The following is a 17,040-nucleotide window of genomic DNA, read 5'->3' as shown; positions in this document are numbered from 1 at the left end:
ATTTTCATGATTTTAGCGACATTATTTACTGGCATTCTTTCGAATTTCGTATTTGAAGTTCGTAAAGGGTACTACAGCCTATGACAAAAATGTTTGTATGCAGGTTCACGTCTTCGTACAACCTTCATATATTTGCCTATCTTATACTTAGCATGGCAACCCTAAAACCTTATGAGGTTTTCATTTATTTTGTTGAGGGTAGTAAAAGTTCGGCCCGACCGAACTTAGCTGCTTTTTTGCTTGTTAAAAGAATAGGTTGGTAACCCGCTTTGTAATGAGTATTTTTGCTGGGATGTAGAAAATGAAGGGGGCTATGTGTCAATTGTAGTGTTAGTTGCAAGCTGTTCGCATGTACATGTGTCGATGTTAGAAAACATGACCCCCCAGTTTTTGTTGTTGTTGTTGTAGGTTGTTCATGTAGGATAGTTGTCGTTACAACATGTAGTTGCAAGTGACTTGTCGTTTTTGTCAATTGTTACTGGACATGGTTGCTAATGAAAATTCCTAAACATTAGATGGGGTTGTTGCATGTGGCAACTATGTTAAGGCTACCACGATGGGATGAGGACCAAATCAGCCAAGATATCCTAAAACCAGTAAGGAATGTCAAAAGTCGAGTCGATATGATAACCACTATCCATATTTAGTAGAGCTCCCGTAACAAATGAATTTATTTGAAGTAAATCATAGCACCTAACAACATTTGGCTTTAGAGCAGCTATAGTTAGGTTACAGAGGGGACTAAAATATGGGAGGCATATACAATTTTGAATCGATTTTCATAAACATTGACGGAGACATTTTTTATAACAAACTAGCCGAACACGGTGCGCTTCGCTATCCCTTTAGATTTTATATATGCATTCAAAGTTGTATGCAAGAATATTTTTCTTTGCCAAAAAAAATGAAACAAATTCAAAAATTTAAACAAGTAAGCAAGGGCTATAGTAGTGCTGGGCCGACCATGTGGTACTCTACAACACTACCATATGTTGGAAACCCCATTAAGTCCAAATTCATTTTGGAAGATTTCGATATTGATATAATGTCATAGAGGCCTACCCAGATGTTATCCTTATTTACGCACTCCGCAGTGATTTTATGCATTCGAAAAAATTCACAAAAGCCGTGGCCCATTTGAAAGCTAAATATAATGCAATGGTCGTCCAATATGCTCGACTTCTTTCCACTCCATAACTTTCTCTCCCCTTGTAGAGCAACTACACAATCAGGAAAATTTCTTTTTGTTTGGTGCATTTAAATCCCTGAATTAAAATCTCCATAACAGTAGGCTTTAACGATAATTGCGACCAGCATATAATACCTTCAACGCATAGTGTTGGAGGTGTAGAAAAACTTTAAAATTTTACAATTCAAAATTGTCAAATTGAAAAAATCGCATGCGATAAAGAATATGACAAAAATTGAAAAAAAAAATTTACAAAAAATATTAATTATACCCTACAACACTATGTGTTGGGGGTATTATAAGTTTGATTGGGCCAAAAATTATGTAACACCACGAAATATTAATTTCCCACATGGGAAAGTATATATGGATCTTCCTAGCTCGCCGAGCTGAGTCGATCTAGCTATGTATGTCCGTCCGTCCGTCCGTCCGTCTGTCCATGTTAATTTGTAATCACTCTACTGGTCGCAATTATGGTCCGATCCTAACGAAATTTTGCACGGAGGTGGGGTTAGGGTCAGAATAGAAGCCTATTTCTTTTGGAGATGATCGCCAAATGTTTAGGGGTTGAAATTGACCAAATACTGAAAAAATGTCGGATTTTGCAGTAGCTATACAGGTCGCAATTATAGACCAATCGACGCGGAATTTAGCATGTAGCTAGAATTTAGGGCGGGGAAGAAGCCTACCAATTTGGGTGGTCCTCGGATAATACTTAGCGGGTAAAATAGACCATATCTTTTGTGTTGAAAAAATTCAAAATTTTTCATTAAACCGCGAATATTTTAAATCCCGTCGAAATCACAAAGCCATGACAAGGTTACTTCTGATCTTTACATTGATGTTAACATCCATCAAATCGGATATATAGCAAAATATGTGCGATATATATGTCTATCAAAGAAGATATGCTTGAAAGATCTCATATATGTCGAGAACGGCTGAACTGATTTCGACAATTCTCATTAATTCAAAATGGCCTCTTGGCAGGAAAGAAAAAACGTCTAAAAAATTGCATAAAAATATCTCTCTAAAGATGAAAATATTGATTTTTTAATATTTTCTCATATTTTTTCAATTTTGTCATATTTTTGGCATATTTTCATTTTGAATTAAACATTTGGTAATATTTCTACAGCTAACAAAACTAAGTAGTTAAGATATCAGGATATCATATACAGATCGCATTTATGGTCCGATCCTTATGAAATTTTGCATGGGGATAAAATGAGGGTCAGAATAGAAGCCTACTCTCTTTGGAGATGATCGCCATATATTTAGGGGTTGAAATGGACCAAAAAATTGCAAAATTGTCTGCTGGTCGTAATTATCGCCCGATCCTCACGCACATTTGAATGGGGGTTACCGCACATTGCAAAAGCCAAGCAGTTTCGGATGGCCATCCAAAAATATTAAATGTATGAAATAGTTTGCCAACTTTTGTAGACAAAGTACGAAAATGACCATTCCAGCGACTTTGGAGAATTCACAAATACAGGAAAGACGCACTTCCGACTATTTCGTTAACGCTGATTTCGTTGAAGAATATAGCCAAATGGCTGTATCTCATATTGATGCGTTTCAGTCAAAAACCAATAATAAATGTTAATATTTTGCCACTTCTGAGAGGTTATAGGTCTTTGGAAATATTGGTTCCAGATCTAGGAAGACCATTTACGTGCAACACCTACCAATAAATTGGAAATGAGCAAATTAGTTCAAGTTGCTATTATTCGAAAATTAGAGAACGAAAACTGATGGTTTTCTTTTATTATTTGTCACAATATCTTATTCAATTCTGTCTGCCTATATAAGCTGTATGGTTTATTATAGTGTTGTAGGGTATTCAACGGTCGGCCCCGCTCGACTGTAGCCTTTGCTTACTTGTTTTTTTTATTGGCATATTTCTACGCAATTTTCATAGATGCTAACCCTTTTCTGGCAAATGACCATTCCGAATTGATAAGAATTGTGAAAATCAGTCCAGCGGTTCTTGACTTATCAGCGATCTAACTAACATTCCCTTCCTTGATATATCAGATTGTATATATTTTGCGAGATTTTGGATATGAGAATCAATGTATCGGTCAGAAGTGACATTTTCGTGTATTTGTGATTTCGTCAGGATTAAAAATATTCGCGGTTTAGAGAAAATTTTCCTATCTTCTTACAGAAAATTTATGGTTTATTTTAGCCGCTAAATATGGTCCGATGTCCATCCAAATTTGTACGCTTCTGCCCAGTCCTAAACTCTAACTCCATGCAAAATTTCACAGAAAATCAAGTATTTTTTTCTGTTTTTGGTCCATTTCATCTCCGAAATATTTTGCGATCATCTCCAAAAACAATAGGGTACTGTTCTGACCCCATCCACACCTCCGTTTTAAATTTCGTGAGGATCGGACCATAATTGCGACCTGTAGCGTGATTACAAATTAACATGAAGAAACGGACATACATACCTAGATCGACTCGGCTCGACGAGCTAGGAAGATGCATATATACTTTCTTATGTGGAAAACCAATATTTCGAGGTGTTATATAATTTTTGGCCCAATCAAACTTATAATACCCCCAAGTATAAAACGTAAGTATAAAAACGTAATTTTTGCAATAACATACTTCCCCGTAATAATCATAACCTCAGTTAAATTGTTGTATAGTTTTTTACTGTTAGCTTAATACCGCTGCAAAGGCGATGGGGATCAATTTGCTTAATAAAATCATATCCCAATCTGAAAAGATTTCAATATAATTTGACAAAATTTACTTTTACAGCAAATATATATATATATATATATATATATATATATATATATATATATATATATATATATATATATATATATATATATATATATATATATATATATAGATATATATATGGGAGCTATACCAAAACCTTAACCGATTTCAATATAATTTGTACTTTTTTTTTTTTTTGGGTATATATATATATATATATATATATATATATATATATATATATATATATATATATATATATATATATATATATATATATATATATATATATATATATATATATATATATATATATATATATAAATAATCAAAGTAACGAATATCAAGAGATATCGTTGTATGTATATATATATATATATATATATATATATATATATATATATATATATATATATATATATATATATATATATATATATATATATATATATATATATATATATATATATATATATATATATATATATATATATATATATATATATATATATATATATATATATATATATATATATATATATATATATATATATATATATATATATATATATACATATATATATATATATTTTAAAATTTGGGAGATACTTGTGCAGCGGTTTTCGAGTCCATAAATTACAAACATACAAGCATTTTCCTCTTTTGTAGGCTTAGATAGCGGTACCTCCATATTCGGTATTTTAACCACATTTTTAAATGGAATTGTATGAAATTCTACACAAGAAATTCTTTGTGAGTACTTTACTCTCTGGAAGAGAATTGTATACATATGTACATGATATCGAATAGCCTACATACAACAGTACCTCCAATATTCGCTATTTTGGATAATTTTAGCGACATTTTTATCGGAATTGCTTAAAATTGCGTATGCAGGTCCACATCTTCGTATAGCCCCATACAACGATATCTCTTGATATTCGTTACTTTGATTATTTTAAGTACAATATTCACCGGGATTGTTTAAAATTTCGTATTAGAAGCTCGTAATGGAAACAATAGCCTATGACAGAAAATTGTCCATACAGGTCCACGTCCGCGTATAGCTCCATATAACGATACCTCCCAGTATTTGGTATTTTTATGAGTTTATATTGTAAACCGGAATTGTTTCAAATATCGTATTTGAAGTTCGCAATCGTCACTACAACCTATGACAAAAATTATTTATGCAGGTCCACGTCTTCGTATAGCCCCCATATGAAGGGTTTAATTTTAGAGATATTTTTCGAAGTATTTTTTGAAAATTTTCAAGTTCCTTCAAAATGGTAAAGGGTATTAAATTTAGCTGCTTTTTACTTGTTAGCTCTACTTTCATACTATTTTCGGTTTTTCTTAAAATTTGAACAAAAAAATATAATTTTGTCGCAAATCAAAAACATTAGTCCATAAAACCCTATTAGATCTCAATCCATATCAATTGCCATATTCTTTTTTTGGCAAAAAGAATAAAATCTTAATTCCTGAAGATAGCTCTAAATTGACATTGTCAAAAATTAATTCAGATGAACGAAGAAACTGTTTAAGACCGATTGCAAATACCTATTTTATTTAGGCAACCTTATGAATGATTTTTTACTTTCCTATTTAAAACATACACATCCGCAATTTAAGCTGATTACAAAAACGAAATATCGCAAAAATTCAGTTGCCTTCATCGTTTCTACGTTCATAAATATCTGTATATATGTGGATAAATAAAGTAACAGGAATTCCATTCCTCCGAAAAGGTATGAACATTTCTTTAACAATCTCGCACTTCATTGTGATGAGCATAAGAATGTTACACGCTATTTAAGGTATCATTGTTTTCTTCAGTATTAATAAATGTCAGAAGAATTTGAAGTTGAAGTTATGAAGAAAACAAACACACACACACGTTCTCAAACACATTCATACATTGCGGCGATATGCGGTAGTTTCACAGAAACTCATTTCGCTAACTGAAATGGCACGTCTCCATGGGATTATAAAAACGTCTAAACTGTATGTGCCCAACAGATAATTTCCTTGAACTGACCAACATTGTATAAGAGAAAAAAAAAAAGGTATGAAGGGAATTTAAGGAATTTTCCAGGAAGTTAAACAGACTGACAGCCAAATACCTCAATTGGATGGAGAAAACAGTAAAGTATACACTTTGTTTCATTATGATAAATCCGAGCCAGCAGAGAATGGACAAATGCTGGCCTTCACCAAATATATGATAACCAACACCACTATATATATTTGGTAGAACCGCCAGAAATAATTAAATTTTGGGTAAATTTGAAATCAGTTGGAAGTAACATGTGGAAGCTATATTTAAATCGAAATGGTGGGAGTTATTTTATTTTATGTGACCTCTCATACCAAATAACTTTGCAATAAAGAAAATTTTTTTAGAAGGCATAAATTAAAATCGCGTAAAACGTATATGGTGCTAAAGCTGCATTTGACTCGATTTACTCGGAACTTGCCTGACTTTATTCTAGTCGGAACTTGATCACATGATATAACTATATCGGATCCACTTTCCAACCCTAGTAGCTGTAATTATTCCTTTCAACTTCACATTGGATGTTAACCCTTTCTTTGGAAATTGACAATATAGGTACACTATTTTCTATAGAATCCTGACATATTTTAAGGGATCTTTTTCTGGCTGCAATTAATTTGATATTTTGAAATCCTAACAATAAAATTTCAATGTTTTATATTTTGGAATAGCCTGCTAATCACGTTAACCCCCAGTTTTGGAATTTTGAAAACCCTTACATAATATTCAATCTGTATTAAATATATTGAATATATACCAACAATACCTATTCAATTCGGCTCTTTTAACAAAAATATCAACTTTTTTTAAAATTAAAAAAATTTGGCCTAAACAAATTATAAAAGAGTCGAAAAATACCGCTTATATGAAAACAGTTTCATGGAAGTTATACGAAGACGTGGACCTACGTAATTTTCTGCCATATACTGTAGTACCGATTCTGAATTTCAAATACGAAAATTGAAACAACTCCGGTGAATACTGTCGATAATATCATCAAAATACCGAATTAAGGGAGGTACCTTTATATGGGGCATATACGATATCGTAGACAATTCTCTTCCAGGGTATTCAGAAATTCAAACAAAAAATTGGCTACAATCATCAATATACCGAATATCGGGAGTACCATTATATGAGGACTGTACTATGTATGATGGAGTGTGCTGTCAATCCGATACGGTCAAAAAATGTTCATCGAAATAACGCATAGACAGACGGACTGGCAGATATATCCTCAAAATGCAATGCTTAGTGGTTACTCTTGAGAATTTTCATAGAATCACTTTCTGAGTCGATTTATGCATGTATTTTTACAGTACATGTTGCATTTGTTGTCCGATCCGGATGAAATTTTGCACAAATCATTTGTTTGACCCAATGACGAACCCCATTGAAAATGGAGATAATCAGTCAAAATTGATATTTGTTCTCCACAGCCTACTATGCACTCCGTACCAACAATATTTAGGGAAATATATCAAATTCAGCTCAGAAATACCTTTGCCAAATTTTATCGAAATGGCTTCTGATTTTGATATAGCTCCCATATATATCTTTTTATCTGATTTCAAGATAATTGTGCACCAAATGGGTAATACAGGCCCGAATTGAAAAGACACAAATGCCTTGGCAAATTTAGTCCTTTGGACTTTAAATTATAACTACAATCATAACTACAAATTCCGAAATCAAAGCTCTACTAAATATGCAAAATGGTGTAGGGTATCATAAAGTCGGCCCGACCGACTTTAAGACTTTCTTTTCGGGTTTTCACATGTAAATACGTCCGGAGGGGACTGACTGGTACTTCTGAAACTAAAGATCAAAATTGTTAATAATCATAATTTTCATAATTTCGTGTACCCGAATTGTTTTTACAAACATTAGAGCTGGAATACAAGTGGGATATGTAGGTCCAAGAATTATGGTCAAATGCCGAGTGTCAGAATAACAACTGTTCTGTTTTGTAATTTTTTGTTCTGTTTTGTAATTTTGGAAAAAATTAAGTTGGCTATGCAGTCCATCCTACGATGTACAAAAATTATTTTTTTCAGAATCATTCTATAATTTAAAATCATATTTCAAATTTGAAAACCGTAAAAGAAATATTGAATATAACTTTATGAGAGTGTGTAATAAAACGACCCCGACGAATTATGAATTCGAATTTCAATCTTGTAATAGTCAAATACAAATGCATATGAATAGCGAGATTTTCTCACTGTCAAAGCAACACCATAATGTCCTTATTTTGCTATTCATTGTGCGATAGAATAGAATACTAAAACAAAACCCCACACACTCAACACTACCGCACTAAATATATAAATATATACCAACATACATATATACATGTATACACACACATGGTTATACATTTGATTGTATTTGCAGTTTACCAAATGGCCACATAAATATAAATGCTTTCGATCGTATGGCTGCCATCGTCGGGGCTTTTACCAAACACATGCAATCGGTTAAAACAACAGATGCTCCACAAACCACCGCAACCATTGGCAGTAGCAGTACCGACAACAACAACAGGGTATCCGGTGCTACCATTGCGCCACAGGTAACATCTGCAATGGTCTCCGCCAGCGCCAACAACACAGCCTCCACATCCACCGCATCCGCCTGCACAGCATCATCGTCGTCCTCGTCATCGTCGACACCGGCAACAGGAGGTGAATATGAGATGTTTTGTCGCCATATGCAGAAAATTACGCGACTTAGTGAAAATGGTAAGTGGTAAAAGTTTTTTTTTTTCATTTTAAGTTTTGTTTGTTTTTCCGGGTGAACAAAAGCTTCATTCCACCGTCAAATAACCAGCATGGGGGGCGACGTAGGGGCAAGGACTAAACAATAAAATTTATTGTTTGAAGTGTAAAAAAAATGAAAGAAAAGAAAATGTGGAACAATAATGCTTTTATTGTTTGCACATACACACACACAGAAAAATGAAATCAAAGAAAACGGAATGGTTTAACAAAATTCCTAGTTTGGTACAATAGAAACAGAGGTTTGTGATTTTTCCGAAGAACAAAAATTATGAAAATGAAGGAGAAAGTTTTATTCTTTATTTCTTTGTAAAGTATACGTTTGGAAAAAAAAAAACATTGCAAAACTTTCGAAATAATAGTTTTCATATGCGTTTTGATAAAGATGTATAGCCTGAATGTGATGGGATTCAGCTAAAATGGAATGAATCTCATATTTGGGCTCTGAATCCACAATTGAATCTTTGAAAGTTTTTCCATGAACTATACTCAAATTTGTTAGGTAAACTGTTTGTACCTGAATTGAAAACCTTCATAAGAAAAAAATAATCAATTTCATAACGTTTGTCAAGGTAACTTGATTTTTATACCCTCCACCACACATGATATGGAGGGTATATTAAGTTCGCCATTTCATTCGTAAATCATCGAAATAATAATTTTAGACCTAACAAATTCATCAGCGTAAAATTCTAAGATGATTTAGCCCTGTCTGTCCTTTCGCCGTCTGTATGTCCATCCGTCTGTCCTTCCGTTTGTTGTAATCACGTTAGAGTCAAAACGAATTAAGAGAGGAGGCTAAAATTTTGCACAGATCAGTTTTCTTTGTATGCAGGCAGATCAAGTTCGAAGATGGGCTATATCGGTCCACGATATCATATATCCCCCATATAACGATACCTACCTACATTCGGTATTTTAATGATTTTAGCCCCATTTTTCAATGGAATAATCTGAAAATCTACACAAGGAGTTCTTTATGAGTACTTTACCTCAGCAAGAAAATTGTCGCTATATTCGGTAATTTGGTGTTTTAGCGTAATTTTTTCAATGGAAATTTCTGAAAACCCACGATATCAATATAACGGTACCTCCCGGCATTCGGTATTTTGATGATTTTAGCCCTATTTTTCAATGGAATTATCTGAAATTATACACAAGGAGTTATTTGTGAGTACTTTACAACCCTCCTCCCCTGAGATAGAATTGTCTATATTGGTCTACGATCTCGTATATATAACGGTACCTATCGATATTCGATATTTTGCTGATTGTAGCCAAATTTTTTAATGGAATTGTCTCAAAATCCACACAAGGATTTTCTTGCGATTACTTTTTTCCTTAGAAGAGAATTGTATACATAGGTCCACGATTTCGTACATCCCCCATACAAAGGTACGCCCGATATTCGTTATTTTGATGATTGTAGCGGCATTTTGTCTACGATTTTTATACCATACCCTACATAGTGGTAAAGGTATTATGTCATTGTGCATTTGTTTTTAAAATGGAGAAGGAAACGAGATAGACCCATATTTCCTTTTGGTGATCAGCATAGAATCACACTTTGAGTCGATTTATGTATGTCCGTCCGTCTGTCTATATATTTTTGTATACAAAATGCAGGTCGCCTTTATTATTCCATTTATATGAAATTGTCTAAACAATATTTGTTTGGCTCAAGGACGAACCCTATTGAAATTGGCGAAAATCGGTCGAAATTTAGATATAGCTCTCATATATATCTTCATCCGATTTTAGGTTTCTTGTGCACCAAATAGCTAATATCAGTCCAAATGGTTTGAATTTTGCTACATCCGACCGAATTCAGCCTATGTGCTTCATATTTGGTGAAAATTCGCTATAGCTCCCATATATATGTTTCATTCGATTTTGGTGTTTAAGTCGCTTACATTCGTTATATGCAGTCAAAAAGACTGATATTTAGCACCAGATATCTGATACAGCCTAGTAATTCATAGATCAAATTTTATCAAGCTCGGTTCAGATTTGGATATAGCTCCTATATATTTATTCATCCGATTTTAGGTTTCTTGTGCATCAAATGGTTAATATCAGTCTAAATGGTGTGAATTTTGGCATTTCCGACCGAATTTATATAGAAATAAGTACTTTAAATTTGGTGGAAATCGGTTCAGATATAGCTACAGCTCCAATATATATGTTTCATCCGATTGTTAGCTTAAGTCCCTCAAATTCGTAAAATGCACGATAGAAGAATAATATTTGGTACCAGATATAAGATACAGCCAAGAAATAGCTGTTTTCAATTTTATAAAGATCGGTTTGGATATAGCTCCCATATCATTATCCGATTTCAGGTTTATTGTGCACAAAATGGCTAATATTAGTCCAAATGGATTTTCGATTTTCAACCGAATTTAGCATAGAAGCAAGAATTTCAAATTTGCTCCCATATATATGATTCATCCAATTTGGTGTTTAAATCTCCAACTTTCGAAATATGCACTCTACCATAATCATATTTTGTACCAGATATCTCATAGAGCTCAGATTTGCCCAATCTAAACCTTTCTTTTTTTTGTGTAGGGTATCATATAGTCGGCCCCGTCCGACTTTTGAGCTTTCCTTACTGTTTTTTTTTTTTTTTTTTTTGAATTTTTCGAATAACTTCAAAATGGTGGATGGTATTTTATGTTTGGCCTGGTAGAAATTAGCCGTTTTTACTTGTTAGTATTGCTTTCAAAATCTGCTGAATTTTTTCTATAATAATTATTTGTATTGTACAGTGTTTATCAAATTTCTCCGTTTTATAACAACATACATCACATTTGATACGACCACAATGTATCTAATCGAAATCGTCGATCTTATACCATATGCCTTTTTAAACGAAATCTGTTTCAGGGTATTTTGGGTCTATCTAATAATATCAATTAGTCTGTATGACTGGTGTGGACAATAACTCTCGGAAAGACCTAAAATGGCAAAGACTGGACAAAATGCATTATCGAAAAATAGTTAATATGAAAAATATCTAGAGGCGCTTCTCTCAACAGAGGCATTTAACATAAAAAGAACAATTATAGATCAGTTTTATGAAAAACGTTTCCTGCAAACGAAAGACTGTTCTCAAAATTGTATTCCATTGACGTTTTCAATCAGTTAAAAATTGCATTTGCTGTTAAAACAACTTAACATTGAAACTTGACTCATCAGATATCTGAGATTTCATATTTAGCCTTTTGCAAAGATTTTTCGAAAATCATACATTTTTTCTAATAAAAGGAACGAAACTTTACAAAATGTTAAGGAGAGAAGCTAGGAAATTTAATTTTGGAATGGGTTCATTTCTGGCGTAAAGGCTCACAAATAGAAATTTTTGTAGAACTAGCTGGCCCGGTCCGCGTTGCCGGCCCGTAGTTTTTGTCTATTATGCATATATTCCCAAGCATAATTATTCACAGATATGACTGATATAAGTGTTCACGTACATGTCGATTTAAAGTGTTTTAAAATACCTGTACCCATTTTTAACCAGTGGGCTTCAATATTTAAACCGTGGGCTTCAACTGTGTGGATGTGCTATACAAATCTATTAAAAAGTATATATCAATCTTATCGCCATATAAGGGATCAAATTAATTTTTAATATCGTAAAAATCGTAGCAAAATCTTCCAGTCAAATGAGCAGTAATTTGGAATTTGCTGTATTTTGTATACTACATAATTGAGGGCTGAATGATTTAAGAATAGCCAAAGTTAATTACTTTTTTAAACCCATTAGCAACTTAGATTGTGCATTAGAGTCCTCATAAGTCCCCCTAACCATGTCAGTCTGTTTGTCCGCCAAAAGGTGGACTTGAGAGGGTATTATAACATGGATAAAAATTCTAAAATTTGTAGATATGTTGAAATTTTTGTGTAAGATTTTCACCCCCCTAATACGCATTATTAGCCAAATTCTTTGAAATGTGGTTAAATTAGGAGGTACCTTCTTTATATGGGCACTACTCCGAAACATCGACCTACATTGAAAACTTTCTTCTACCCCTTATAATCCAAGATGACAAATAGGGGCCAAATCAAAAATATAGCAGAACAATATAGCATGTCATAGCATTTCGCGTGATTTAAATAAGTAAAAATAGTTTTATCCACCTCATAATTGCGGGCAGAATGATAAGATGGGAATTAATTTTATTTGCCATTTAAATCGTAAGTTGGAGACCCCTTAAAAGTACGTTTATATATATGAGGGTTAACCCACTGGATTTGGATTTAAATTGTCATATCCATTACTTGTACTTCAAATAAATCCTGTCAAAGTAAGTTAACCCTACAAAAAGTTCTAAGGTAAACATGGCATAGAGTCCATATTTTCATCATAGGATAATTCAATGATGATTAAACAAATATTCGGTCCCGTGCTACTTTCTAATATTTGTAATTTGTTCATGTTTCCACAATTTATTTCATATGGATGCACATCCCAAATCTACGTTCCCAACCAATATTCTCTTGGGGGTTAAAAATTCAATAGAATACAAAATTTTCTTTTCCGACCACACATTAGATGTAAAAGTGGACTTGGGGATACTCCAATGTGGGGACTTTACTTAAATAAATTCCTATGTGGCAATTATCTGTATGATGGTTCCCTACCCCAGGGTGGCATAAATAAAATTTTGTAGCCAAATCAATTGATGAATGTGGTCAATACCAATATGGGCCCTACTCTGAAAATTTCAAATTTTATGCGAAGAGGTTATCTACCCCCTTAGAAACAAAAATGTCAAATAAGGGCCAAAAAATGAAAAAAGTGGCCGGCCAAGACCCCAAAAATAACTTAAATCATAGATGGATATATAAATATGAAATCGGGTTGTTCCCTTATCCGTGAGTTATGATCGATATAAAGACCTGCAAAAGTGATTTTAGGTATTTTGAATGTTTGGGAAGAATTTCTGGAAGGATATAAAACCTTTTCTTACTAAAAGTCCCATTCGCTCTACTATTTTGCACCTTTTATTTCAATATTGGTATATTACTTATTATTCTCCCAAAGAATTTTGCATTTTGAGCTCTCATTGGACGGATCATTGTCACGCTTTGAAATGAGCCCCATTAAGCTTTTTCGGTCATTTTTGTTTGTTTAAATGTGTTCGCATCTTCCAGCTAACCCACGATGTAGGCCCTGGAGTTGAAAGGTAGATTTCAGTTAACATCCTATTTCGCACTTATTTAATTTTTTAGTGAAAAATTATTCTTTATTTTGTTCACAAAAAATCCACTGAATGACAAAAAAAAGAATAACAAATTGAAAAATCTTCAACTTTTTCGCTGATTTTTTACAGCAAATGTTTTAAGATCCTTCCTTACAAAGTTTGTCAATAGAATGTACTATTACTTTAAAATTCGATTCCATTGAAAATGTTTTTTTGATTTTTGCAATGAGATCTCTTTTTCATGATTTTTCAGCGATTTAGAAAAAGTAATTATCTTTTAACTTTGGTGTGACCGCGTTAAATTATTTCGATATCATCTATTCCGTTTCGCCACCACATAATTCGCTACTACACTTCCATGTAACCCGCCATCAATTTCAGTTCTCAAGAAATCAAGTCAATTAAATAAATTGGAATAAATATTCGAATTCAAAAATAAAATATAAAAAAACACTACAAATGTACATTAGAAAAAAGTAAGTCAAAATGGAAAAAAATCATGCAAAATAAAACATTACTATTGTACATTTGAAAAGTCAAAATGAAAACGTAATATATCACATTTTTACGCGATTTTTTTGGATATTATCCTTTTCGGAGAGTAGACAACTCCGAATTTGTGTGAATCGTTAAAATTAATCCAGCGGTTCTTAAGTTATAAGCGTAGTAACTAACACAACTTACATTTATATATATAGATTTTATAATTAAAATGTAAAATACTCAATACTCAAAAGTTTTATATTCTAAATGTTAGTAAATTCTTAAATGAACTAAAATACAGTTCTGGAGGCAAAATATCAAAGCTTTTAGCGTAGACATTCTAGGATTTTAGAATTAAGTACCAAAAGGCAATAAATATTTTACCATTGGAGCAAAAATTCTGAATATGAAACGTCGCTAACCTATTTTTCAAAAGATCGCACATTTTGAGTACTTAAGGATGTAAGTGCGAAGGAATTATGCTAAAACTCCAAAAATAACTGTTTCTTTAGGCCGTCAGTGGACTGTAGTTTTGGGTGGTTTACTGCATATACTGGGTGAGATAACAAAAACTGCAACAAAGTCAAACGCCATAATTTCTACATTTTTTTACATTTTATTGAATGAAAGCAAAAAATTGTCAGAATAACATCGAATTTTAGAATAAGTTTAGATTTGTTCGAATTGGTCACCTTTGGCACGAATTATGGCTTTCATACGGCCAATGAAACCGTCACACACTGCCCGAAAGTTGCTCTGCGGCATTTTGGGCCATTACCGGCGAAGCGGTTGCTTGAGGTGATCGACACTTTGGTATTTTTTAGAGCCAACCTTGATTTCCAAAATACTCCAGACACAATAGTCCAACGGATTGGTATCCGGAGATTTTGGTGGCCATTCTGCGCTGGAAATGAAGCGAGGAACCTCATTTTGTAACCATTGCTGGGTGGCGCATGCTGTGTGCGATGGTGCTGAGTCCTGTTGGAATGTCCAAGGCCTGCGGCCAAAATGTGTGCTTGCCCAAGGCTTTAATACACCCTCCAGAATAATTTCGCAATATTATTCGGCATTTATTCTGATTCCACGGTCGTTTAATACGAGCGGAGAGCGACAATCGGCTGTTATGGCGGCCCACACCAACACCATGACCTGCGCCTGAGTTCTGGTAACCAACCGAAGGTGCACATTTTTAGCTGACCTCTTTGGCAAGAAAATACAATCATTTTGTTTGTTTACAAACTGCTGGACAACGAATGTTTTCCCATCGAAGAAACCCAAATACGGTAGTTCCCCACTTTTGGCCAAGCGAAGCAACTCTTAAGCTCTTTTGAGTCTATTTTCTTTCTGTTGCGTTGTAAGTTCTTGAACTTTTTTGAAATTTCAATGACTTAACCCCGAGCTTATTTTTCAATATTTACCGAATGGAATATTGCGATATGTTCAGCTCACGAGCCATTTTTCGGTCACTGCGACGCTGGTTTCGAGCAAGTCGCTTCTTTACTTTTCGAAACATTTCTGCTTATGTTGCTGTTTTCTTCCGTCCACTTCCTTGACATTTAAATGCTGGAGTGCTCTAACGATAGCCACTTTTTGTTTTCCAGCAAAATATAAGGAAATTACACTATCACGCTTGAATTCCATCACGAATAACGTTTTTTTCTGGAAAATTCTCACCAAAATGCTTTTGTACGCTTGTAAACAATATAATGCGCTGTCACTAGAATAATTTTAACAGCTGTCAGATGAGTGGCGTAGAAATGCCAGCAGTCTGAAGTTGGTTGCAGTTTTTGCATCTCACTCTGTATTAAGGGAAAATATCGACCAGAGGGCTGCAATGAGTATGATTGAGTAGGCTTGATCACACACAGTGGAAATACAATCAAACTCAATCAGTCGGTCAGATGCAACATGTTCATTCGAGTTACTCAAGCCAAACGAAAAAGTTGTGATCAAACATGTATTGATTGAAGTTTTGTGATCGCAATCAAACAGCTCACATGAGTTATTTGTTTACGAACTTATGTTGAATTGTTCATAACGGGTCGATCATCTACGATGAGTCTGATCGGTTTTATTTATCCTAGTTAAGTGAGTGATTTGATTAGATTAAAACACAAATGTACGAATTTGAGCGAAATCATGATTGTAATTTTACTAAGGATTTCATAACTAAAAGATGTCCCCATTAAAGAAATTGGTACAAATTATATTTAATAAGCATACAATTTTTCATTTTATTTGGGTTTTTGGTATGCTAGATTTCAGTAACTTATTTGAAAAAAAAAAAAAAAAAAAAAAACAAAATTAAATTTTTTAATAAAGAAACACATCATTGGTATTTAGAAAACTAAAAATGTTTAAATATTTTTTTATTTTACAATATTGGTCAAGATTTTTCACAAACTTCGACCTTTTCGCTTACCTACACCTGTGTAGTTTCTACTTGCAACAATTTTGGTATTCTCCCATTTCAAATATTAAAAAAGTCAAAATAAACTGTCCCAACTTGATTAAATGGTTGAATAAACAATGACGCTGAGCGAACTCGATTCAAAGAAGACAATCACGGTTGTG

General features: G+C 33.3%; 1 protein-coding gene across 1 annotated transcript in view; it reads left to right on the top strand.

The window, feature by feature from the left end:
* Positions 1–17,040, top strand: part of LOC101891098 (uncharacterized) — a 185,693-nt gene that overhangs the window by 167,560 nt on the left and 1,093 nt on the right. The window contains exon 10 of the mRNA XM_020039913.2: positions 8,391–8,737. Coding sequence (XP_019895472.1) covers positions 8,391–8,737 — 347 coding nt within the window. The remainder of the gene's footprint in view (positions 1–8,390; positions 8,738–17,040) is intronic.

This window comes from Musca domestica, unplaced genomic scaffold, assembly GCF_030504385.1.
Source record: "Musca domestica strain aabys unplaced genomic scaffold, Musca_domestica.polishedcontigs.V.1.1 11, whole genome shotgun sequence".
Classification (NCBI taxonomy): Eukaryota; Metazoa; Arthropoda; class Insecta; order Diptera; family Muscidae; genus Musca; species Musca domestica.
Note: the sequence above shows the minus strand (reverse complement) of the source record. Positions and strands in the feature narration are given on the sequence as shown.